The sequence below is a fragment of the Lithobates pipiens genome, unplaced genomic scaffold (genome assembly GCF_037356315.1).
Source record: "Lithobates pipiens isolate NorthernLeopardFrog02 unplaced genomic scaffold, aLitPip1_a1.2 Scaffold_22, whole genome shotgun sequence".
Lineage (NCBI taxonomy): Eukaryota > Metazoa > Chordata > Amphibia > Anura > Ranidae > Lithobates > Lithobates pipiens.
In genome coordinates, this window is record NW_027507784.1 from 312,695,450 (window position 1) to 312,723,166 (window position 27,717).

Sequence of the window (27,717 nt, forward strand, 5' to 3'; positions counted from 1 at the left end):
CAGCTTAGTTGGGTGGTCATACACTGTACAATTTTACTTTAGATTTACCAAAACCATATAATATATAATATGAGGTCACTTATAATTTTTCTAGGCAGTCAGGCAGACCCTTACACTACATAGTTGAAGGTAAATCTAAAGGAAATTGAATAAGAAAAATTGTATAATATATGGCTGTTCCCTTCTTTCATCGCTCTTCCCATGTAGCTTGGTATCGAGTGCCATTGTGCTGTACTACAGTACACACACTGAGTTGCAACAAATCATAACCAAACACAGGAGGATTGGATAGACACAGACAGGAGAGGAAAAATGCACCAAGAGTTTATTCTTAGATATGAATCGGATTCATTTTACATTTTCTCTGCATTTAGCTCTTTGGAGAAATAAAAGATATAAAGAGGGTCTTGCAAGTCCCATGAGTATATAATTACAATGACTTAACCTGAAAAGCATAGTATGTTCAATATAGTGCATAACCTGGAAGGTACAGTCAGGGGGCGCTGTAGAGACATCTGCACCAGGGCATTGAAGCATCCTAGGATTGCTACAGCCCCAGACTGTATATTATTGCTGTCATACCACTGTGACAAGCAGCTGTGTCCTACCCTTCTAATCTAACCCCGTTTTCACTGTAAACTGACTCCTTAAATCTACAACACGTTCTTTGCCACGCTTCCTAGCCATCCTATAAACCTAAAATGACAAATAATAAAATTGGACCTCTTTGTTACAGCAGAACCACCCCACAGTCTAAGCTATGGTGGGGCGACTGGTTACTGGGGTGGCAGCACTCCCCTCCCCCCTTCCTGCATATGTTATTTCTGCTGGAGCAATGCAGTGTGATCAATTAGGTCTCTTCAGCTGCATATCTGGACTCTAATATCAGAATCTAGTTACATTCAGAGTAGATGAAAGTTGGGTGGGGGAGGGGGCAGAGGCGGTTGTTGGAGTCTCACAGGATGCTACATTTTCCTCTTTCTACCCAGGGGTTATTCTTCATCAGCTCTGGGTTCAGAAATGGGTCGTTGGGTACTCCTTCTTCAATCCACTTTAATAATCTAGAAATGAAAACATACATTTGATCATTACATTGAAAGAGTTATACCCTCAATGTGTCATCTAGAAACTTTTAGGATCAATGCGGGGGAGGGGAAATCAACTGTGCAGCTGTAGCAAAAACGTGCAACTACTATAGATCATCACAGACCTATCTCGGGGGTGCTCAACCTTTTTTGAGAAGCGAGGGCCACTTAACTGCTGAAGGACCGAGCCTCTTTCTGAGATTTGTAGTTTTTAAGTTAAAACCCTTTCTTTCTTCTTTTTTTTTCTTGCTAGAAAATTACTTAGAACCCCTAAACGTTATAAAAAAAAAAAAAAAATCTAACACCCTAGAGAATAAAATGGAGGTTGTTGCAATACTTTGTCACACCGTATTTGCGCAGCGGTCTTACAGGCGCACTTTTTTTTGGGGAAAAAATACACTTTCTCTTTCGTTCACTGACTGACACAGCTCCATTATTCTTGACCATAGGGTTGTTACGCCACCTTCAGGAGAGGACTAGGCAGAACATGTTACACATGTACAAAAACAGAACTTTCTAGTTCTGCCCAAGGGGCAGTCCCTTCAGTAACAACCCCCCAGCCTGCTTCCTGGAGCTTTAGTTTTTTTCTGCTTAGTGAAGGAGATTGACCTAGGAACTCTGCGGGACCGTCAGTCCTGGGATTTTATTTTTTTTGCAGAAGTTTGCCTTTTGTGCAATATTAAGATCCTGTGATCTACTATCAACAGCCGGCTGGGTGACAGGCTGGATACCCTTATCCTTGTAGTCTTCCCAGCCTGGCCATCGAGTGTATGCAGACCATAGCTACGCCCCTCAGGCTCCGGGGCAGCCAGTGAGCGCAATGCCCTGGGGCACACATATGATCGGGCTACTGATGTCTGAGTCACGGTGTGCCATGGCTAGCAGCCACCCTGTACTCTTCGGGAGTGGATCTGTGATGGAATGTCCCCAGCTCGTCTGGATGGTAAGTACAGCTCTCCCTGCCTCGGCGGGGTTGAGCAGCTGGGCATTCCCTGGGAGGTTGATTCAGGGGTCCCTCTCTTCTCTCCCTGTCCCTATCTCCCCCCCCCCCCGGTGGGGGATGCTGCATGGTGGGCTGTGTGCCATATAGCTAGGGGTTCCCTGGGGGGATCTCACCTTGGGTGGATGGCTGGGTCCCTGGGTGTCTGTCGTCTCCCCGCCGGGTGTCTGGAGGTCTGCACGTGCTGATCGCCATAGCGCTGTTCTGCCGCCATTTTCTCTTTCTTTTTCACTGTCCTTTTCTGTGTACAGTTATGTGGTGGCCATGTTTGGTGTGACACAGTGGAAAGCATGGCCAGGAACTATATTATACATTACTACTATATTTCGACGGCCATTTTCCCTGTGATTATGTCCTTTATACTGGACGCCCAGTGGCCATTTTGTTGTAGCCCAGCGCGGTTTTTATGCTCATCGCTGGTACCTGATGCTCAGAACAGCGTGTTTTTTTCACTCAGACACCTGGGAGCTGATACAGGACGCAGGCACTAGTGGCTGAATGGCACAGAACTCGGTGGGCAATGCCAATGGCAGTGCTTTACTAGCATTGGTCTTTCTTCCCTACCCTTTCACTATATGGTTCATTGTGACTTCTTTTCACACTTTTTTTTTAGTACATTTTCAGGTAGTTCATATCACCACCATTTTTACACTGTACACCATTTCACCTTATTATTTACACTCCATGTTTTTATCCCCACTTATTATTTTTCACCAACCCATGGTCATTTTATTCATCATTACAGGTCACATCAAAAATTATTTTGGGTTTTCTCCACCATTTGGTTACACTTTGGACATAAGGGGTCTGCGTCTCCTTTTGGGGGTTTCAGCTTGTGCGTTCCTTCTGGCTATGGGGCATATGATCACCTCAGCTCCCAGGATGGACCACTCCTAAGGCTCCGGTTCTGTTCCTACTGCATACCGTCGCTGTTTACTGGCATGTAAGTACTTAGGGTGGATGACATTGTTGTGTCCTGTCCTGCATCAGGCTATAATGGATGTAGATATGTGCCCCACTAGGAATATCTGGATATGTTACACTTTTAATCATTTTAATTACGAATCAGGCTGCCAGCGTTAATGTGAATTGATTATGTCATATGATTGCCATGTGCTTACCATGCATATATTTGTGAACATAATACTAGTTTTATACCCATGTACAAATATGATATTTATGAATTTTTCACATGAAATGTATCTACTACTGATAATACTATATAATTTATATGTACAGATAGGATAACAGTTACTTATGAAATTTATTATCATTACGTATTGACATTCTTACTCCTACAATAAAATTTCTCTGCATTGATCTACACGAGTCAACCACCTTATTTAAAGTCCCAAATTTCCCTCTTTGTCTCATTGAACCCGGGATGGAGAAGCATTATATGCTCATCATTTAAAGTCCCAATTCCCTCCATATACTACAAATAAAGTAACCACGATCCCAGTAGAGGGGACTCCTGCGTTTAAGGACCCCACGGACAGGAAGGCCGAGGCAGTGGCCCGTTCCTTGTTCTCCTGGCGGATCTACCCTTCCTTTGTGGTCGGCTCTTTGGAGCCTCGTTGGATGACATCATTAAGAATGCCACAGGTGGGAAGAAGAGTACCTTACTCCCACAGACCAGGAAGACTAAGGAGCCACACCGTAGGCAAGTAGTATTTCATATTCCCATTGCACATGTTCCTGGATGCGCTCTCGGATTTGGGTGCTGTAGCAACAACCAAAATTGGACAAATCTCCGTTATCCCCGGATCGGCAGATTCGGGTGAGCCTGTCAGTCAGGGACTCCCTGCTCTGGGGGCTGAGATCCCCGGCACTTCAGTCTGGGAAGTCATGCCTACCTCTACATTGGACAGTGATCACAACGGACGCCAGCCTGACCGGCTGGGGTGGAGTACTGGGTGTACAGTCGACCCAGGGCCTCTGGTTGTGGGGGGGGGGAATCCAAGTTGCCAATCAACGTGCTCGAGCTACAAGCGGTCGGGCTATGTCTCTCCACATGGTCGATGAGACTACCAGGGTGTCTGATCAGGATCCAGTCAAACAATGCCATGGCGGTGGCATATCTCAATTATCAAGGAGGAACAAGAAGCTCGGCTGCAGAAGGGGAGGTCGCTCACATCCTTCAGTGGGCAGAGCGACATGTACCGGCCCTATCGGCCATTTACATCCTGGGAGTGGAAAACTGGCAGGCGGACTACTTAAGTGGCCAGATGCTGAACCCAGGAGAATGGGCGCTGCATCCAGAGGTGTTCAGGCTACTGTGCCTGCGGTGGGGCACACCAGGTGTGGATCTCCTGGCTTCCCATCGCAATCAGAAGGTGCCGAGATTCGTATTCAAGACAAGAGATCCTTGGGCAAATGCGTCAGACGCGCTGGTGGCTCCGTGGGGTCAGTATCGACTGATCTAAGCTTTTCCTCTGTTAATGCTACTACCACGTCTGCTTCACAGAGTGAAGACCGAGGGGATTCCACTTATTCTGATTGCCCCAGATTGTCCTCGGCGACCCTGGTAAGCAGACCTAGTACGCCTGGTTGTGGACGCTCCCTGGCGACTACCAATGTGAGAAGACCTTCTGTCTCAAGGTCCGATTCTCCATCATGCTTTACCATCGCTGGTTTTAACGGCATGGCTGTTGAAAGCCAGGTGCTAAGGAATCGGGGGCCTATCGGACTCTGTGATTTCAACTATGTTGAGAGCACGGAAATCTTCTCGGAAGAAATATCCTCGTACCTGGAAGGCATACATCTCAATGTGTGAGGAGAAAGGATGGCGTCCGCGCACCTATTCCGTTTCCAGGATCCTGCTGTTTCTAGACCAGACCAGAAATTGGCTTTAAGCACCATTAACGGACAAATATCAGCCTTGGCTGTCTTTTTTTCAGTGACCCCTAGCGTCTCACTCTCTAGTGAGCACCTTTGTTCAGGGGGTCCGACATGTAGTTCCTCCAGTGCGTCCACCATTACCCCCGTGGGATCTGAACCTGGTGTTATCGGCGCTTCAGAAACCGCCGTTTGAGAACATCAGAGAAATTCCCTTGTTGACTCTTTCCCAGAAAGTGTTTTTTCTAGTGGCCATTACATCGGCCAGGAGGGTTTTGTAACTGGCGGCCTTGTCTTGCAAGTCGCCTTATCTGGTTATTCATAAGGATAAGGTGGTGTTGCGTCCGCAACCTTCTTTTCTGCCGAAAGTGGGTTTCACATCAAAGAAGACATTGTGTTACCATCTCTATGTCCTAAACCGACACATCCTAAGGAGGTGGTCCTTCATTCCTTGGACGTGGTTCGGGCTCTAAGGGTGTGTTTGTCTGCCACTGCTCCCTTTCGGAAGTCAAACTCTGTTTGTTTCGGTAGCTGGTCTGAAAAAAGGTATGGCGGTCTCATCGGCCACCATTTCCAGGTGGATTAGACAGATTGTGGTACAGACCTATGCCTTGAAGGGGCAGGTGCCCCCCTTTTCTGCCCATTCCACCAGGGCAATTGGAACTTCTTGGGCTTTCCAACATCAAGCGTCAGTCGCTCAAGTGTGTAAGGTGGCGACTTGGTCGTCTGTTCACACTTTTACCCAATTCTACAAAGTAGATGTAAGCGCATCGGCTGATGCTTGTTTTGGCCGCAAAGTTTTGCAGGCGGCCGTGTAATTTTGCAATTGCACTTATTTTTTTTCTGTTTTTTGAAAAGAAAATAGTTACCTTTGAGTATAATGCACTGTTGCATTGTTAGCCACAAGTTCTGATGCGGCTAGATAAGGTAGTGACTTCCCTGTTAGGGAGCACTTCTGGCTGTGGGTGAAGTTTTTTATGCTGTTTCCGACCCCTCGTTATGACACTGCTTGGGGACGTCTCTATGGTCAAGAATAATGGAGCTGTGTCAGTCAGTGAATGAAAGAATAAATAGGATTTTTGTACTTAAAATTTTGTACTTAAAAATCCTTTTCTCTTAAGTTCACTGACTGACACCGCACCCTCCCCTCCTATTGATTACGTTATACTGCTTGTTGATGTACTGAAGCTGCTGGAAGCAGGCTGGGGGTTGTTACTGAAGGGACCGCCCCTTGGGTGGAACTAGAAAGTTCTATATTTTTGTACATGTTAACATGTTCTGCCTAGTCCTCTCCTGCATGTGGCGTAACAACCCTATGGTCAAGAATAATGGAGATGTGTCAGTCAGTGAACTTCAGAGAAAAGGATTTTACGGTGAGTACAAAAATCCTATATTTTTGAATTAAAAAATAAGACAACAGTAAAGTTAGCCCAATTTGTTTTTCATATTGTGAAAGATAATGTTATGCCGCTTAAATTGATACCCAACATGTCACGCTTCATAATTGCGCCCGCTTCGTGGAATGGCGACAAACTTTTACCCTTAATAATCTCCATAGGCGACATTTAAAAAATTCTACCGGTTGCATGTTTTGCGTTACAGAGGAGGTTCAGGGCTAGAATTATTGCTCTTGGTCTACCGATCGCGGCAATACCTTGTGTGGTTTGAACACAGTTTTCATATGCGGGCTCTAGTTACGAATGCGTTCGCTTCTGCACGTGAGCTCGTCGGGACGGGGCGCATTTAACATTTCCTTTTTTTTTTCTTATTTATTTTACCTCATTTTTTTTTTTTTTTTTCGCCACTGCCGATGGCTCGGGTAAGTTGCGGAGGGCACCGGATCATGTCGGGAGACCCCTTTCCCGCCGTCAATAAAAAGGTGTTCTTGCGATGAATCTGAGAGACCACTTTTATCTTAAACTGGACTTCTCACTGAAGAAGAGGATAACTGCGGTTATGGTAGCTAGCTGCTCCCATAACAACGATATCCTCCTTCAAAGTACCGACGTATAACGACGGTGGGCGGTCCAGAAGTGGTTAAAGTGTTACTAAACCCAGGAGCCTGTATTCACTATATCTGGTCTCCCACAGTACACAAAACATGGAAATGCAATTCTTTTAGTAAATATAAATGGCTAAATACCTTTTCTAATCAGCATTATTATAGCAGTCTTGTGACTTCTATCCGTGCCTGGTTAAAGCTTATAGGAGTTTTAATTGTACTCTGACTGTCCTATGAGGGTGCAGAATCCCTGACCCTCTGTCTGGACAGTGCTAATCACATGCACCCTCCCAGGAAAAAAAACAACTCTAGCAATACACACTAAACTAAATGTGCACAGTGCCTCTGAAAGCTCTGAAGAAGGGGAGGATCAGAGACAGGGGCGGACTGACAACTCATGGGGCCCCCGGGCAATAGGAGATTATGGGCCCCCCAGGCAATCAGAGATTATGGGGCCACAAAGTATACACACACAGTATACAATCACACAGTATACACATACATGTACACACAGACATGTTTCTATTGGCTGAGAAGGTACTGGGGAGGTGGGGCAGCTATAATCTCAGGATTTTTAGACCAAAAGGATGTCGGTAAGGGACATTTCAGATATAGATGTAAAAAAAAAAAAACACAGATTTTTACATACTGTCCCTGGTTTTACTGAGGCTGGCAACCCTGATGGGGCCCCCTAGTGGCCCGGGGCCCTCGGGCAGTGCCCGAGTAGCCAAATGGTCAGTCCGCCCCTGATCAGAGAAGACGGGTTTAAACAGCCTTTTTACACAATGCAGAGGATTAACCTCTTAGGTTCCACAGGGAGTATAACAAGCACTGATTTTTACTGTTGAGAGTTTAATAACACGTTAGGTGATCTGGTAACCGTTCGTGGGCTACAATGAACTATGGGGTTTTACTGCCCCCCAAACTGCAAATGTAAGTGAGCCCTTACTGTTCTAAGCCCCCTAGCCTATTGGCTTCTTTCACACTGATGTTGTGCAGTTTATCCACAGTGCACCCTTCGCTTTCCTGTGGGTTAGCTGCACTGAGCCATAGACTTCTGCACTCTCAGAAAATGCACCAAACCTGCAGGATATAATAGAAGTCTATGGCTCAGTGCAGCTAAGCCACAAGTGCACTGCTCTGCAACTGCGAATCAGTGTTGAAGCAGCCTACTAACCCTTTTTTTTTTTAAAAAATGCTAATTTGCCCAATACAAAACTTTGTGATGTTTAACCAACCACTTTCTGCCCGTGCTATAGCCGAAAGACAATTACAGTGTGGGCTTCCAGTGCCGGGAGGAGGTCAATAGATGTCCTTCCATAATCGTGCTGCTCGCCCGCACCCGGCAGCACGCTCTGTGACCGCCAAGTTCTTCACACTCAGCTGATCACAGAACAGGGTAAAGGGCCAAGGGCCCTTTACCATGTGATCAGAAGGAAAAGAATAAACGTCTGCACATCGGCAATATTGATCCAAGGTAGATTTATTTGAACAAACTGGTACTCATGACTGCCAACCAAGACAAGGACAACGGAGAGGTGACATGTTTAAACGTTTTTTGAAGAAGCACTCTTGCCGTGTGAAACGTGTCACCTCTCCGTTGTCCTTGTCTTCATTGGCAGTCATGAGTACCAGTTTGTTCAAATAAATCTACGTTGGATGAATATTGCCGGTATGCAGCCGTTTCTTTACCTGTTACCTTTGGTGATTAGTGGTTTGCACTCAGCATATCCGGATCTATTTCATTGGGATTACCTGGAACGGATTTTCTCTACCATGTTATCAGCCGTCAGCCAATGACAGCTGATCATGGAAGTAAACCGTAGCCAGTTAGCTCTTTTTCTGTCAGGAAAAAGGAAGAAAGCTGGTAACCCGGCTTCTGTTACAGGGACATCGGTCCTACACAGTGCTGCCAATCGGTGGCTCATCAATCCATGTCACCTATCAGTGCAGCCTCATCAGCGCACATCAGTCAAGGAGAAAAATTACCTGTTTACAAAATTTTGTTACAAACTTTTGAAAAATGTTTTGTTTTTGTAAATTTTCGTTTTTTTTTCTTTGCTTTTTTTGTTTCTTTAGCAAAAAATAAAAAAAAACCTGTGGTGATTAAATGCCACCAAAACAAAGCTCTATTTGTGTGAAAAAAAGATAAAAATGTGGTTTGGGTACAGTGTGGCATGATTGCGCAATTGTCATTCAAAGTGTGACAGCGCTGAAAGCTGGTCTGGGCAGGCAGGGGCTATAAGTACCCAGTAAGCAAGTGGTTAACCACTTCAGCCCTGGAAGATTTGGCTGCTGAATGACCAGGCCATTATTTTGCAATTCGGCACTGCGTAGCTTTAACTGACAATTGCGCGGTCGTGCGACGCTGCACCCAAACAAAATTGACATCCTTTTTTTCACACAAATAGAGCTTTCTTTTGGTGGTATTTGATCGCCTCTGCAGTTTTCATTTTTTGCACTATAAACCAAAAAACAGGGACAATTTTGAAAAAAAAATGCAATATTTTGTACTTTTCGCTATAAATATCCCCATTAAAAAAAAAAAAAAAAAACGCACATTTTTTTTCTCAGTGTAGGCCTATATGTATTTTTCTACATATTTTTGGTATACAAAAATCCCAATAAGCGGTTTGCGCGAAAGTTATAGCATCTAAAAAATAGGGTATGGATTTATAGCATTTTTATTTTTTTTTTATTTTTTTTTACTGGGACTGTGACACTATGGCGGACACATCGGACACTTTTGACACATTTTTGGGACCATTGGCATTTATACAGCTATCAGTGCTATAAAAATGCACTTATTGCTGAAAAATTTCACTGGCAGGGAAGGGGTTAACACTAGGGTGCGATCAAGGGGTTAACTGTTCCCTGTGTGTGTCTCTAACTGAAGGGGGGAGGGGACTGACTAGAGGAAGTGACGGATCGTGGTTCCTAGCTATTAGGAACTCACTCACAGAGCAGAACAGAGACTTCGGTGTTCTGCCTCTCATGCCGGCGGGCATTGCAACCGTTGGCCACAGGCATCGCCAACCCCTGCAGTGCAGCGGGCGAATGCGCCTGCTATCCCTATCCCATGAGCCGACGTATGGCTACAGCAGCGCGTAGGATTGTGCCAAACTGACACAATAAAATTACGATGGCTGGTCGGCAAGTGGTTAATAAACGAACCCTTCTCTTTTGCAGCTGCTGCTGGTATCGCTCTCCAGGCTGCTAGAATGGATCAGAGGCGGAGTGCACTTGGTATCATTCCGCCTAGGCCAGGAGCCAGCTTGTGCAGCTCCTGTTTCCTCCTTAGCTGCCCGCTTCCTCCGCTTCAGGCTGTACTCACTGTGATGCTCTGGGCTGGTGGCCCGACAACACGCGATCTGGGAAAGCCTACCCGCCATCCCAGCGCATGAGGCCGCGGGCCATGGTTTGAGCACCCCTCTAACTAGCTGAAGTTAGAAAGGTGACCAGGATAGATCATTTGGTCACCCTGCCATACTCACTCAGGTATAGACTTGGAAGACATCTCTCGTTTGAAAGCCAGCTGATACTTTAGACTCTCCACCTCCTTCTTCATCTGCGGTGCGTCCATCTCATCCATGGTGACCAATAGAAAGGGGTAAAGCCAGCAGGGAATACACTAGAAGAGAAGAACACATGCTATTATAAAAAAAACTGACAAAAATTTAACACTGCTGTCCTCTGGCATCATCAAGTTTAAAAAAAAAAAATTCAGATTTATAAATGCTATGCAAATATATATGTTTTAATTTTAATTTCCTTAATTACGTTTCCATTACAGTTTGCAGCCAGATGTGACTGACTAATACAAATTAAGATTTTGGCAATGCTATGTCTTCTTACCTCACCGCAAACACCCCGCAAAAATCTCTTTGCTCACCTGATTGGCTGGTTTTACAAGCTGTTAGCGGTTCTGGAGTTACAATAAAGAAACTGAACATATCAAGCATCAAGACGCCCCCCACTAAGCACTTCTATTTCTTTCAGTCTGAGGAGGTTACTACAATGGTGAGTGTTAGTATCCACATAGTAGAAGCAGGTAAGAATTTGCAAAGTTTCCTCACTTCCTTGGCCACTGCAAGATGAGTTTTCCCTCTTCATATTATACATTTTAGCACGTTTGGCTATGCAAGTTAACAAACAGGTTGAGTGTATTGGGCCGAATTGTAGATGCTAACACAAGTATTGCAAAACAGTATTTGCAAGGAAATTACTTTTTTTTGCAAGAATTCCTATTGCAATACTCATGTTACCCAACGCCTCACATCTTACTTTCAGAGGAATTACACCGATAGTACGTGTACTGCTAGAACACAGCACCATATACTGTATGTGACTGAGGCTCCATACAGTTAGTATACCGCACCCAGCAAGTGAACCTATTAATGCAGTAAATAGTTCATTTGGGCCAGCTTGGTCCAAACAAACTATTAAAGTGACAATTAACATGGCGTTAGGATTTAACCTGAAACATGGGCAATAATTAAAAGATGAAAAAAAAATCTTCAGACTTAGTGATTAAATCAGCTGATGAAAGTGTTTTCTTTAAAAAAAAAAAAAACTAACCATTTAAACCACCTTTCACACGAAAGGTCTGATCGGGTTCAGCCTGTCTGTTTTTCAGGTGGACCTGATAGGACCCTCCATTCTTTTTTATGGCTTGTCAGATGTAAACGGCTTGTCAGCTTATACCCCGCTACCTCCAATTGGATCTGGCAAAAACAAACGGAAAAAGATTTGCCCCCCTCCTCCTGGCCAGCTTGGATCGGAGGGCAGTTGAGCAGAGTAGTCTGTGTCTGCGCTGCATAAGCGGAGTGAACACGCACCTGTCTTCCACCCGCTCAGCTCTGCAGGGGAGCAGCAGACAGATCCCTGGTGAGCAAAACCGGATCCAGGCCATGTAAAAGGAGCTTTAGTGTAATATATATATATATATATATATATATATATATCCTCAACTTAAGATTGCAAATTTGAACCACAATATTGAGGCAGCTGTCATTTTCAACAGAAGAGTTTAGCAATGGCAGCCTGAATATTTTTTTTTTTTGTATTTTCCTTCCTTCCTCTCTGGAGGGCCCCCTAAATAATAACACTAATATATGCCTGATATGTATGATAATTCTTAGACTAATGCAGAACCCCTCCAGCACTAAGTGAAATTAGAACATTTCCCAGTGGACTCAACTGACACTTCAAACATCTGTAGCAGCTTAACATTACAGTTACAACGCAGATTGTGTCACCATCTTGACTTAAAACAATCCTGTTGCTGTATTAAGTCTGGGTTGTTGTTTTTTTTGGTTTATATACCCCCATTTAGACACTTCTTGCCTATTGGATAGGAGTTACAAATAACAGGAAGCGAGGAGAAATCTTGAATGCAATAAAAACACAACTTCTATTAGAGGGAGGAAGGCTTAGAACCTCCGGTCAGGATTTGATTATGTCTGGGTCCTCATTAGGAGATTTCACTTCCTATCCAGGTGTCAGAACAGAAAAATAAAGGGGAATTTCCACAGTGGGGATACAGAGCATTTAAAACTTTTTATTCAAAGCTTGAAAAAATAATAAAGCGCCTACCTCCAGTCCAGGTTGGGCTGGAGATAGACTTTTAAAGGTACATTTATAATATTGGTAAGAAAAAAGTGTAGCGGCGTTGCTACTCTTTTTTTTCTTATCTATCTTTGTGTGTATCTCACCTCTAGCAGCTGCTTTTTTGTTTAGTGCAGTATTCACCCCCTTTTTTACATTTATAATATTGCATTGCGGCAACACTTCTTACCTGCATTGGGGAATTCTGAATGGTACACCTTGCTGATGGACATGCATTGCAGCACAGCAATGGTGGGGTGTAGTGCCAGAAATGGGGTGTATGCACCGGTTTTAGTACTTAGGTGGCCCGTTCATGTTAAATGTGCTACCTTAACTCAATGCCCATTGGCACATAGCAACACAGTGTGAACGAGCCATAAATGTTTCCTTGGAAATGAAAAGAAAGCTAAACAGTCTTGCATGTGTGGGAGGCATCAGACACCAGTGTCTAATGGTTCCTGGTTTATAAACTCAATGAGAGAGGTTTGAAAACCTTGTACAATTGCGATTTGTTTTTTTCTACCGAGCACCAGTAGTAGTGTCTGACTATTCTTCCACACTCCACAGGCGTAAACATGTATGCACGGTAAATAACCAGCATTATTGATAATTATTTGGAAAGTTGGCTGAGAGACCAACCTCTGGGAGTTTGTCCTGTGCTTACAAACCTATTTACCCATGCAGATCTATGGCCAGCTTTACAGCAGGCCTTGTCACAAAGGTATAAATACTTCAATTTCCAAACATTTTGGTGGGATCTGCCTGGGGGACGGTGTTTAATAATCAGCAGATGCTCCAAACTATCTGAAATACATATATTGCTATTGTGTTTAAGGATCTGGGTGTACTATTGCATCCCCTCTATGAATAGTAGGATTGAACTCCAGAACTGATTTGGATTCTTACATGAATATTTAGCCCTTTATCTTTGAAGCTCTTTGCTTCTGGTGTAAAAAAACGTGAAGGACTATATTGGAGATTTATTATACCTTTTAGCCTACTATCTTCACATTCCTCGGCTGTCCCCTTCTGGATTTGAGAATTTCCACTCCAGCAAACTGTATTGGAAACTTTTGATTTTACACTACTAGGTTTTCCTATTCGGATAATGTTCACATGTGCTCCTGAGGAAGATGTTTGAAGCATTCAAAACGAGTTGAGCTAACGTGGATGTTGAATTGAAATAAGATTTGTGACCTTCACTTTGCAAACACTGGCTAGGGTGATTATATACAATTTTAATGTGTGTATAATAAACTTTATAATTTTATGAATTAACTTTGTGGTAACCCATTCTATATGCCCAGAAAAAAATCCATTGCTATAAGAATTTTTCTGTTTTACATGTATTTGAGGATGTGGGCATATAGGACAGAGAAACTGCATCCTTTTATACCAATTTCCTGAAATTTTAAACCACATTTCATGTGGCAGAAGCTAGAATAAATATTGAAACTCACTTTAATAATACCTAGTTATTATTTTAGAGGGTCTATGTGAACCAAGTAAACCTTAACCTGCTTCATATTTGCCGCAAGTTTAGAAGTTCAGCTACAAAAGTCCTGAGTACTTTACAATATATTGTTCTGAGATATACATTTAGCCCCCAACTACTGCTTGGGGTCCACTGATCCTGATGTACAGCTGTGGCCAAAAGTTTTAAGAATGACACAACTATAAATTTTCACAATGTTTGCTGCTTCAGTTTTTATGATGGCAATTTGCATATACTCCAGAATGTTAGAAGAGTAATCAGATGAATTGCAAAGTCCCTCTTTGCCATGAAAATTAACTTAATCCCATAAAAAAACATTTCCACTGCATTTGTGAAGAAGGCTTCAGGGTGCCCAAGAAAGTCCAGCAAGTGCCAGGACCTACATTTGATTCAGCTGCGGGATCGGGGCACCACCAGTGCAGAGCTTGCTAAGGAATGGCAGCAGGCAGGTGTGAGTGCATCTTCACGCACAGTAAGGTGAAGACTTTTGGGGGATGGCCTGGTGTCAAGGGCAGGAAAAACATAAGGAACAGACTTTTTCTGCAAAAGGTACAGGGATTGGACTGCTGAGGACTGGGGTAAAGTCGTTTTCTCTGATGAATCCCCTTTCTGATTGTTTGGGGCATCCACAAAAAAACCTTTTCTGGAGAAGAAAAGGTGTGCGCTACCATCAGTCCTGTTTCATGCCAACAGTAAGGCATCCTGAGACCATGTGTATGGTTGCTTCTCAGCCAAGGGAGTGGGCTCACTCACAATTTTGCCTAAGAACACAGCCATGAATAAAGAATGGTACAAAGACATCCTCTGAGAGCAACCCAACCATCCAAGAACAGTGCCTTTTTCAGCATGATGAAGCAGAATAAGGCAAAAGTGATAACTAAGTGACTTGAGGAAGAAAACATTAACATTTTGGGTCCATGGCCAGGAAACTCCCCAGACCTTAATTACATTGAGAACTTGTGGTCAATCCTCAAGAGGCAGGTGGAACAAAAAAAACCCGCAAATTTTGCCAATCTCCAAGCATTGATTATGCAAGAATGAGCTGCCATCAGAAAGGATGTGGTCCAAAAGTTGAGTGACAGCATGCCAGGGAGAATTGAAGACATCTAAAAAAAGAAGGGTCCACATTGCAAATATTGACTCTTTGCATAAACCTCCTGTAAATTGTCAATAAAAGCCATAGACACTTATGAAATGCTTGTAATTATACTTCGGTATACCATAGTAACATCTGACAAACACTGAAGCAGCAAACTTTGTGAAAATTCATGTTTGTGTCAATTTAAAAACTTTTGGCCACGGCTTGTACTTGGGTTCTTGTATTTCCTGAAAAAGTTAACTTTACTTTTTTTTTCGATTCATAAGGTTTACTTCTAACATTTCCATTGTTCCCCCATAAACACATTTTTCACAATATGCACTAGTCATGAAATTCAGGAGTTGTTCGGTCGGAATTACAGTATATCTATGAACAATTCCTGTAATCTGACTGGTTGCCCAGAAAAATACTTCCACTTTTCAAAAAAGTCCATAATCCCAGGTTTGCTCTTGTATAGTTGAGGTCCTAATTTATAGAAAATATACTAAAATGGTCATGCTCCGAAATCCATGTCATTAAATCGAAGATCCTTCTGTTAAGTCATTTTGTAGTGCAGATGCGAACCCCATATTAGATAAATAGTAATAATCTTCCTAGCAATTCAAGCTCTCTTACCTGGGCTCAGGCAGACTCCAGATACACCAGGTTCTTATCGTAGGCTCTCTGCTCTGTGTGTTCAGATCCCGATTTGCATGAGCTCTCAGCACAAGTCAAATGATGCACAGGATTTGAATGAGATTTGAATGTTCCACTGGACTGGGGAGGCAGGCTGGCAGTTCTTTAAAGTGGCACTTGGAGACTGCCCTAATTGGCATGTAGGGCAGGTGTGTCAGGGTGGGCCATGTGAGGGCCTGGGGGTGGGAGAGAGAAAGTAGGGCAACATGAGGGAATATTTCAAACCATTAAACAATTTCCTAGACAGAAATCCTTGACAATTGGCCACTGGTGCTTGAATATCTTCTGGCCCTGCCAATGGCTTAAACTAACACAGAGTTACTTGTAAGGGATCAAACGTATTCTCTCCTGGATCAGCTCCATAGGTCATTCACAGGGCTTGACAGGAGAAAATTTAAAGCTGAACTCCAGACCCCATTAATTTGAATATTCCTCAGTGATCACAAAGGATATAAATCCATTTTGTGTGCACCAAGTGCCTTAGGAGATGCAGATATTAACCCCTTGGTGCCGACCGCACACAAATATGCAGCCTCTCGCCGTGTGGGCCTTGGCACCAAACGGCCGCATATTTGTGTGAATTCATGTAAATACTGCTGTGACTAGAGCACGTGTGCCATGCATGGTCCCGGTGTCCTATCATATATGGTCCCCCATCGGATAGTGTCCGCTGTGTACTGCGCATGCGCAGTACACCGCAACACAGATTCCGAAAATAGCCAAGGATGAACGGCGCCTGCGCTGTGAGTCCAGATTCTATCTCCACCATCCAAGTGGACATAGAGTAGAAATATAAAAAAACAGAGCGCAGCGAGGCCGAGCCCGAAGCGTGGCCAGCGAAGCTCGCCCGCAAGGGGCCCTCTAATTTTCACAACCCTATGTCTGCTTAGATGGTGGGGCTACCACCTCTACTCATGGCGCAGGCGCCGTTCAGCTTCGGAGATTTTCCGAAGCTTCTTATGCCCCGTACTGCACATGCGCAGTACGGGGCAGGACACTATGTGCCAGAACACCGGTATGGAAAGATCAAGTAATCGCCAGTCACAGTGATCAAATGATCATAAACCCCACCCTGCCTCCTAACATCCTAAACCTCTTAAAGGGCAAATAGGCACCAGCCCCAAGAAGTTAATTTGTAAAAAAGAAAAAAAAAAAAAAGTAGTGACATCACATCTATAAAGAGCAGAGCTGTGGGAGGGATGCGGCAGGCCCCAACCACTACAGGCTGCCTGCAGAAAACTAATGGGGGGGGGGTATATACATGATCAGTCACCCTGCACAAGGAGAGTAAGCAGCAGTGACCGGTCCTAATTACAGGAATCTCCTGCACAATAGCAAAGTTTCAAGCCAGATTACTGCACAGATCTGGTAGAAATACACAAAGCACACCGAGATTCATACAGGAATACATTGTATTGTATTTAGACAATATTTCCTTTTGTTGGAGTTATCAGCTTTAACTGACGTTTATTGTACTCTGACATTTTGGTCAAGTTTGTGCCCCATCGAAATGTCAAACTACATCAAAGTGTATGTAATATTTATTGCATTCATATAACAATAACTATTTGAGTCTCAGGTGCCATTTTAAAATGGCACTGGGACAGCGGCATCCATCACTAGGCTTAGGAGCTAAAATAATCATTTCCTGGGCTTGAGCGCTTGCTACACCGCACTTTATTTTTTAGAGTGCGGTTTTTAATTTTTTTCACAATGCTTTTTTTTTTTTTTTTTTTACACTTAATTGTTTTGAATTTTTTTACAATATATTTATTTTTATTTTTGGGGGGGCCTTTGGTGAGATGTCAGGGGTTTAAACAGACCCCTGACATCTCCCCTTTGAGACAAAGGGACTGAGGACACAGATTCCCCAGTCCCTTTCTCAGCACTAAAGATGAATGAACAGGAGACAGAGGCTCCTGTCCATTCATAAACTGAGCAGAGTAAACACAGTTTACAATGCTCCGTAATAACAGGACACAGGAGCGATCTGGCTCACTGTGTCCTATTACTAGTTCCCCCCACAGCTGGCGGGAGAGGAGGGGAGCCGGTTACGGTGGACAAGGAGTGGCGGAGAAGGACACGGAGGGGGGTGGGGGAAGGAGTACATGGAGAAGCTGGGGATGATTGGTGTGCTGCAGGAGGGACAGCCACAGCACCGATCATTCCCAGGAGACCGGGAGGCGCTTGTGGGTCTGCAGGAGCCACCGCAGAAATGTCGGAGTCTCCTGCACCTTCCGGGAGACTTGAAATGCCTGCACTCTGCCCCTAGTGGGAGCAGATTCCCAAGTCCAGTTCTTAAGTATGCAAACAGCTCACATCCTGCATGACTGGCCCAATCTAGTGGGTATCTACAGCAGTTTTCTACATTAAAAACTGCTACTATCCTTCTGTAGTAGGAGCAGGAGCCGCATCAGTTTCTATTTCACTTTGTGGTGCAGATAGACATGAAACAGGTTTATCTTTTCAGTCATTGTGCCACATCACTTGCACTAGTTTCCTACAGTAAGCTTAATTCCCAGGAATGCTTCCACATTGTGTTTACATTTGAAGTGATGTGAAGTCGCAGCACTTCACCTGAGTATGGAAATTGGGACAGCATCTTCCTGCAGCAATAGATCACAGCACAGCTCCCTTTCCTGACCTGCCAGGCTGCATGCTCGGATAAGGGCCTGGTATTGTTTTTTTTTTCTTTTTGCAATGTTGGTGTTTGGTTCCCATCCAAATACATACCAAACCTGAAGGGCTTGGTATGGATTGGGGGGGACACCAGGCCGTTTTTTTTTCACCATTTTCTTTTTGGCCAGCAATCCATTTTTTTTTTTACATTCAGCTGTCAGATGAGAATCCCGCTGACTGCTGAGGACTCATCAGTTGTTAAGGATGCGGCGGCCAGCTTCCCAGCCTGCTTCTTAGCAAATCGCTATATACAGTGTGCTTTAAAGAGATAAAAAAAATGCATGAAAACTGCATGCAAAAACACGGGTTTAAAAATGCACTGCACAGTGCGCCTGAAAACACATCAACCGGAACTGCGTAGATGTGAACATAGGCTCAAGGCCAGACCATAAAATATCATAATATGTTGTCCACTGGACAGGATAATATAGTTTATTGCAGTCAAGCCTTGTGAATCTATTTGTTCTTTAGCTTGCAGACTTGTATCCAGGGATATGTCATCTGACTAGACTAGATGGGAAGCATATGAGTACATATACTTTTAGAAAAGTTAACCGCAAAAAAAGAAAAAAAAAAAAAAATAGCATAATGTTCTAGTATGCATTGCATACTAGCACATTATAAAATACTCGCCTTAGAACAAAACCCTTCCAGCGGCGCCTGGTCACTGCTGAGGGAGTTGACATAATCTCCCGTCCTTTCTTCCAGGATTGCAGGCTCCGGCGCTATGAGTGGCCGGAGCCACCATGATGTCACGCCCGCGCGCGGGATACCCTCTGTTCCGGCAAGAAGCTCTGATGGTCCAGCATGCCAGACCTTCAGAACGTATGCACCACTGACGTCAGTGGCTGCATGCAGGGTGAATATCTACCAAGTGGTGCACATTTAGGAGAAATTAATTTTACCTACAGGTAAGACTTATTATAGGCTTACTTGTTGGTAAAATAACAAAGCAGGGTTTACAACCACTTTAAGATGTTCTTGTGAGATAAAAGGGGCCTCAGATAGTTTCTAGACCACTATCCTGTGGATTTAGGTATGCTTTTTTGTATTACCGTATTTTTCGGACTATAAGGCGCAGTTAAAAGCCTAAATTTTCTCACAAAATCGACCGTGCGCCTTATAATCCGGTGCGCCTTATATATGACCTGTTGACATCGCTGGAGTTCTTTGGTTAATGCACCCGGAATGATGGCAAGCACCGAATTAGTTTTCTTCACTTGGGCTTTAACAGTATCTGTCAGATGGGCACGCATGGAGTCACAGATCAATAGGGATGGAGATTCGTGGAAAAAGCCACCCGGTCTCTTACCGTAAACCGACGTACCGTAAACCTCTCTCAGGTTGTTCTACTGCGTGACTGATGGCGATGAGTTTGAAATCCGCTTCGTAAGCATGTCTCTTAACAGGAGCCATTTTTGGGGCAGCGGGTATACCGTAGAAAATGAACGAATGAATGCGCACACCTCCTGACTAAGATGGCCGTAATGCCCAATCCAAGCCTTATAGTCCGGTGCGCCTTATATATGGAAATATCCCATTTTATCAGCCGGTCGTTGCTAGTGCGCCTTATAATCCGGTGCACCTTATAGTCCAGTGCGCCTTATATATGGAAATATCCCATTTTATCAGCCGGTCGTTGCTAGTGCGCCTTATAATCCGGTGCGCCTTATAGTCCGAAAAATACGGTAACTATAAAAACTGGGCTAATAAATACATGATCAATAAACCAGCCTTTCTCAACCTTTGTACTTCAAAGGAACCCTTAAATATATATTTTTTTCTTTGGGAACCCCTGCTAAAACCAATTCATAGGGACGGATTTTTCTTACATTGATGGCCAATGGGTAGCATGCCTTATGCCCCGTGCACATGATCCGAAAATCAGTCGACAGATCGTGTTTTTTTTTTTTGCGCATGCTAGTCGTATATCAAACATGAAGAGTTTACTAAAGTTATGAAAATTCTCCTAAGACAGAATAAAAAATCGGAAGTGATGTAATGTATTGTAGTGCATTTGTATTGTATTATCGGATGACAACTGTACCGATTATCGTATGAGAAAAATTTTCGTGTTTTTCTGATCTGATAATATCGGATGAACTGTCGTGATCGGCTCTCGAAAGCTCTGTACTAACGATCCGATTATTGTACGTTCGTGTAGAAACCGGAATTTTAAGTTTGATTTTCGGATTGTGTGTACAAGCCATAACAGACATAAGAGACCATTGGTGTAATGCAGCTGGCTCTTCCAAGTGGAGTTGGCAACGGGACTATGCAGGCACAATTGGATGGGAGGTCAATCAGACACAGTTCAAGGAACCCCTAGCAACCTCTGGAGGAATTCAAACTGGGAATGGTTACTGTAGACTAATCATCATTATCCATAATTGGTGGAATCATGAGACACTTGACATATCCCTACGGCCTTGGAGGTAGGTATGCTTATAAAGGTTACAAGTGATGTAATGTACCTATACGCAGGAGTTACACACAGATTTTAAAAATGCCTTATTACATCTAAGGGTCTCATTTATTGATTGTGTTGTTACCAGACGGCAGCCCCACTAAGGCCTCACAATGCAAATTCTCTTATTAGATTTCCATCTGTTGTAACCCCTCCCCCTCTCTGGAGGTAGTCGGCGTCATTGCATACTACTACAAAGCCCTTTTTATCGACACAGAGCACTGCAACCAGATGCTAGTAACCCTACGGTTGAGGTCTGTTTGAAATTAGAGAAGACTTGTCCTAAAAAATTCCTGCTTTACATGAATCATAAGGCACATCGGCATTATATTATTTTTTGTTCAAAAAAAATGTAATATTGTATTTCATGAACAAAAAAAATTATCTTCCTAGGGAGGCTGGGTATGATAGCCAGTGACTACCAAGAGCATTGTGGGTATTTCAAGTCAATAGACAAGTCCTGTGTGATAGAATTCAGTGAGATAAGAGGTTCACAACCATAAAGCATACTAGAGCTTGTATATGTAATGAGCAAATACAGCTTGGCATGTATATGTATATCATTATAGGTCATATAGAATAACAAGATCCGACCCATGCTTGTCTCCAGGACTTCCCCAGAGCCTCTCCCATCCTGTGGAACTTCCTACCCCAATCTGTCCGCCTATCTCCTACTCTGTCCACTTTTAGGTGAGCCCGGAAAACTCATCTCTTCAGGGAAGCCTATCTGGTCTTCAGCTAATAACTGAATCTTCTATTTCTCCCATCAGTTCATCCCTCACAGATATTACCGTTTGTACCACCAGCCTCTCCCTATTAGATTGTAAGCTCACAGGTGCAGGGCCCTCCTAACCCTCTTGTAGTGAATTGCATTGTTGCTGTATTGTCTCTTGTCTCCTATATTGTAATTAGCTGTGCAAACTGTTGGCGCTATATAAATCCTGTATAAGATCCTTTTCACCCCTAAAATCCCTGAAGTCCCTCAATTCCCCTGCATGATATACACATCTTTCATTATTTCCTCTCAACCACCAGAGGATGGCGTTCTTCATTGTATAGCTGCCTGGTGTTCTGTTATTCCTGGACAATCCCTGTATTTTGTATGTACTAACAGCAGTGGATGTGTATATTATTTTGGCTGTTAATTAAAGCGGGGCTCCCCCTAATTTGCATTGGCTGCAACTATTGCTGACCACATCCCCATTAATTTTCACATCGATTTCTCTGAGCACACACAGGGCTCTAGGTCTTTTTTTTTCAGTGGATCAGTCCAGCCTTGGGGGCTTGCTGCCACAATCTTGCTGTTTGTGAGCCCTCAACATTCAACCTGAAGGCCTGAATGTTGAAGCTGCGGAGAACTGACTTGAGGGGCTGTCTGCTGAAGATCTAGTCCAGGGGTAGGCAACCTCGGCACTCCAGCTGTGGTGAAACCACAAATCCCATCATGCCTTAATTCCCTCCACCCCATCCAAGTTCTCCAAAAAAAAAGAAAACAAAAACACCCCTAGACTGGTTATTGAAGAAAAGTGCACCTGGCTGCAGGCCACTAGGGAAGAACCTGGACAAATTTCCAGCGGCTCCTACAGGAGTGAGCACTACATACTTGTAGCAGCACCATCTTGAATGTCAACACATTTTAAGTTGTGCCCCCCAAGTATGATTTTGTAAGCACTACATACATGTTGGCTATTAGGTTTTAATTTCATTCTTGCATCTAAACTGACACACCACCCAAACGCCGCAATTGCATGTATTTACAGCATGTTTCCATTCGCTTGAATGGGGCTTGTTTGGCAGCAGTCATATATAATATGACAGGAGTGATCGTTTTTGCCACAGGTGCAAAGCATTGTCACATTTTAATGGTCATCTTATAATAAAGATTACAGAAGAATTTCCAGAGTTGCCGGCGTTTCATTTTTTATTTGCAAAGCATTGTTACCGTGGCATGTGAACACCCTCACCCGCTACCTTTGCAGCTTAAGAGGGGGCACTAACCACAAGTCTGATGAAACGGACGAATTGTGATCCAAGTATGGCCAGCATAATTCGCAGTATCTGTTCTTGTTCTGCATGTATGAACTCAGCATACAGGACTGTTTGTTTCAGGGCTCTGCTAATCTATTTATAGCATCCTCCCCAACACAAAACTCTGGCTGCTTTTATCTCAGTTGAGAGAGAACTTGTCAGAAGTTATCAGGCTGATAACAGAAGAACAGAGCAGGAGACAGCCACTGGACATAGTGCTTTGAAGAGAGATAAGAAAACACTACAGATATTTGCCCAGCTCTAATTTCATGAATCGAGTTTACATCCACTTTAAGGCCACTTTCACACTGAGGCGCTTCTAAACTGCCAGTAAAAACACTGAGCGCTTTTGAAGAGCTTTTCAGGCTCTTTTGAAGAGCTTTCCATTCATTTCAATGGAGAGGGGAGTTTTTCACAGCCCTGCCAGCCCACTGCCCAGGTGTGAAAGCGTTCATTGATTTTAATGGAAATACGTTTTCATGAGCTCGAAAGCGCCTGAAAAGCGACTCAGTGTGAAAGTGGTCTTATTGTTCTTGTTCCTTTGTATACATGCTGCACATCCACACTTCTCTTGTTCTGTATGTTGGGTTTAGTTTCCAGTATCTGTTATTAAAGAGGAAGTAAACCCTGATGAGTTTACTTCCTCTTTCATTCCCTGCAAAGGCAAAGCATAATGGACTACTATGCATCGCATAGTAGCCCATTATGTGTCACTTACCTGACACAGGAGCCAGCGAAGTCGCCGCTGTCCCCTGTAGTCCGCCGCATCCATCTTGTTGGTGGGGTCTCGCAGCTCCACCGCTGTCATTCGGCGAACCCGCGATGACGTCACTCCCGCGCATGCGCACGGGAGCCGACACGCGCGGCAGCTCCATCGCTGAGAATGCCGCGCTCAGTGCGCCTGCGCGCCGCTGTCTACGGCGCATGCGCCGTAGACAGCGGTGCCTGTTTTTGGGCAAATATCTCCTAAACCATATAGGTTTAGGAGATTTTGCTTGGACCTACAGGTAAGCCTTAATCTAGGCTTACCTGTAGGTCAAAGTGGTTTGTAAGGGTTTACAACCACTTTAATCAGTATGTTTGGACTCTGCACAGTACCACTTGTCCTGTATGCTGGATGTAATTCCTGGTATCTATTCTTTTTCTGTATGTGCACAGCAAAAGACCTGTGTTCCAGACTTTCGTCCCTGAACATGCAGGGCCCAAAATAGCGGCACTGCGAAGTGCAGTGTTCAGTCCTGTTCAGCTGCAGCCTGTGCCACCGTGGTGCACTGAACAGCACGATGTGCAAGGGGCCTTTCACTTCTCCTGTCCTGTATCTGTTCGGTCTTATTCTCTATGTATGGACCATTTTTTTCCCCTACATTGCCGTTGACCTAAAACAAACATAAAACCTGTTCCAAGCTCTCTGCTTCGGGTCAGAAGTAACTCCCAAAGGAGCGCAGAATGAGATGGTTATAAAAGGGCAGGATTTATATTGCGATTGACATCTGAACGTCATATGACCCGCCACAGCTGTTGTCTTTGGGTACCAGATGATGGCAGCTATTACACAGGTTTTAGAAGCACTTTAGGTTTTAGGACAGCAGGGAAGAGGGATAAAATAGGACAGATTTGGATTAGGCTTTGGGTCCACTTTGAGCAGTTCACTTTCACATGTACTCATGAATTATTATTTTTTTTAATGACTATGACCTAATAATCATAAGCAATTGAAAAGACAGCCATCTCTTGTGGTGATCAGGCAACATAAAGGCTACTGTGCTCTTCCAACGCTTGCCAGGGCAAAACTAGTTTCTAGCGAGACCAAAAACCTCTGTATGAGCAGAAGCCAACTAGTTCCAATGTCGAGTGTCCCCAGCAGACTGAATGAGAATGGGAACTACGACTGGGCCATGGTGCACAAGTGTGGTTCGGAGATACCCCCCACCATAGGGCAGACTGTGCTGTGGAAGCAGCCATAGAGGAAGAGGGACTGTCATGCTGCAAGTGCTCTGGTCTTGTCAAGCTACAGATGGCTGGCAACCCCCCTCCCACTTATACACATATAGAGCAATTACTAAGATATGTGTGGAGCCGTGTATTATACTGTCACTTCCAGTTAGAGGCTGTCATTCACATCGGAGACTTTCCTGTTACACTAGTGTTGCAGAGGCAACCATGTCACCATTATTAGAGTTGGCCTGCCGTGATGGGTAAAGGCACTGGAGCAGTGAGCCTGTTATAATGCTTATGTTGACCTGTGCTGTTTTGCGGCATTTAAAGCACATATCAAATGCAATTCAGCAAATTGTCAATTACTTTTATGGTGTAGTATGCCTGACAATTCTGAAGCTGCATCTGACCTGCTTTGTGTTGCCGTTCGTTGGACGCAGCAGGTCCTACTGAGATGCCTTTGCATTGAAGGTTCAAACACATACATCAACCCTTTGTCACCTCATGTGGCACACTAGCATGCTGTCCAAACTGATTGTCATGGATCCATCATGTATTAAATGGGGGTTTTGTAAAATAAATATTTACAGCAAAATCCATTATTGTCCCTTTAAATCTTGTCTGCAGGAAAGAGCAGCATTTTCAGCTGGTCATTGGAGACGTTTGTTTTTACCAGCATATTTTTTGCAATTTCAGGTAAGAGACCAGCTGTGTTTATGAACACAAAGCTAAATGCTTTCAGTTGTGATTCTGCAAGGAAATCTAAAGTCACCGGACCCCCTAACTCTTACATGAAACGTGTAAGAAATATAGAAGCTTTCCCTGCTGATCTCTCCCTTTTATAAATACTAGTTGCCTGGCCATCAAGCTGATCCAATCATTCAGTATTCTGAGTCACTGACCCTGATCCCATGCTGCCATTTTTATTCTGCATGCTTGTTTTAGCTTAGGGTCTAAAAAAAAAACAAAAAAAAAAAAGACCGAAGGCAGAGACAACTAGGCAAGGAGGTCACCATTGGCGGCCTCCAAAATTTTCATTTACAGGTTCCCTTAAACACAAACACAAACATAAAAGTACTGTGAATGGGATTTTGAATAACATGTTTGTTTAGGAAAACCTTTTTAATAGAAAGATCATCCAATAGTTAAAAATATTCTGGATGAACATGGCCAGAAATTTGAAAACCTAGGGCCAGCTACTGTGCTTCAGGTTTCAACTGGGCACTGTTGACACCAATGCTGTATCCTGGCCTAGGACGACGAGGCCCAGGCCTAGGGCAGCACTTTCCAGGGGGGCAGCCCCGCTGGCTTGTACTGTTAGTGTAACGCCAGTTTTATGGGGGGCATTCCGCAACTTCTAATTTTGACTGTCCTATCATCCTGGACCACAAACCTTCCTCGTGGTGCTATATGTTTTCTGCTGCACCAATACCATGGTTATATCTTCTTATTCCTCTCCATAAAATTATCAGAAATTTGTGCTTAAAGTATAACGATAAGCAACACTTTTTCTTTTTTTCATTTTGGGAAGAGTAAGGGAGGGTTATATCCCCTGACAGTTTATTTTTTACCATCCCTGTCCCATTGTAGAGATGTCTCTTCACTTCCTGCCCCATAGCCAAACAGGAAGTGAGAGGAAATCAATGCAAATTAAGGGAATCCATTGCCCACACCCCAGGCCCTCAGAACTACTGTCACCACCCAAATATTTCAGGGTGGGTCTTAAACAGCAAGGGGTGTGACCTTGACAGGTAGGGGTGGGTCATATTTAAATTAGGGGGTGCACGAGTTTAGTCAGGCCTAGGGCAGCACAAAACCTAAATACACTACTGGTTGACACGCAGCTTTTCCCAATGGTCTCAACCCTTCTAACATGGCCTTTTCTTACTGACCTCATTGGTCAACTCAACCCTGCTGAGATGCAGCCTTTCCAAGCTCTGGTTCACACCCAGCACCACCACCGTCTATATATAAAATAATATGCAAAGTTGTTAGAGGGAAGCTTCAGAATGGCAAAGATGTTTTTATTACTAATTATGTGAGCAGACTGCAGTTTCTCTAACAATTTTTTCCATCTCAAATACTAACAAAGAAATAGGTATAGGGGCACATAGGGTCATCATTAGAAATTGTGGTGCCCCATAGTGCCTGCCTGATAGGGCCCATCCTTGGGTAAAGAGGAACCAACCTAGGTTCAGACCACGCTTCAGCTGTTTGGGCGTTCAGATGAATGTCTGAACTTTTGGCCATTCAGCCTCCTTCTATATATGACCGCTTCCCACTGTCAATGATCCCTAAGAGGGTAGTGGGTGCTGGTACCCCAATAACACCACATTGTCTTACATGCCTGATAATCCTTGGCCCTGCAGGAAAAGGACAGGGGTAGCGGTGACATCACTAGCCATATTTGGGCCACTTACCACTATTCCCACCCCTTCCCCTATTTAGGTGATGACAGCTCAGGGAGTCAACTGGTCCTTGTGCTCAATGACTGATTCATTTTTTTATCAAGCCTTCTGTAAAGTAGAGCCAGCAAGGACGATGTGAGGGCATTGTTTAACCCAGACGGGTGAGGACATTCTGTGAGTGCAGACCATCATCACGGTACTTTGCACTCGCAGCATATCAATGCAAAGAGCAGCACTAATATCATAGAGCTAACGCTATTCTCTGCTTTATCAAGGGGCCACTTACCACTAAAGAGGAACCTGTGCATCACGTGGACGTCCCTGAAGACATCTGAAGGAGGTCCAACGGAGAAGCCTGGAGTTGAGCTTTAAGGTTTGTTTTTTTAGTTTTGACTGGAG

The 27,717-nt window shown here is 43.9% G+C and overlaps 1 protein-coding gene across 3 annotated transcripts in view; it reads right to left on the reverse strand.

Moving 5' to 3' along the window:
• Positions 1–308: 308 nt before the first annotated feature.
• The window catches only part of GNG13 (G protein subunit gamma 13), a 51,893-nt gene continuing 24,484 nt past the window's right edge, over positions 309–27,717 (reverse strand). The window contains exons 2-4 of one of the 3 annotated variants that reach the window (XM_077449401.1): positions 15,742–15,977; positions 10,420–10,556; positions 309–1,061 (exon numbers count right to left, since the gene is read on the reverse strand). In XM_077449401.1, the coding sequence (XP_077305527.1) occupies positions 956–1,061; positions 10,420–10,517 (204 nt within the window). In that variant the 5' untranslated portion in view covers positions 10,518–10,556; positions 15,742–15,977 and the 3' untranslated portion in view covers positions 309–955. Of the gene's footprint in view, positions 1,062–10,419; positions 10,557–10,817; positions 10,939–15,741; positions 15,978–27,717 lie in introns of those variants that run through there. The other 2 variants (XM_077449403.1, XM_077449402.1) reach the window with 2 other exon arrangements.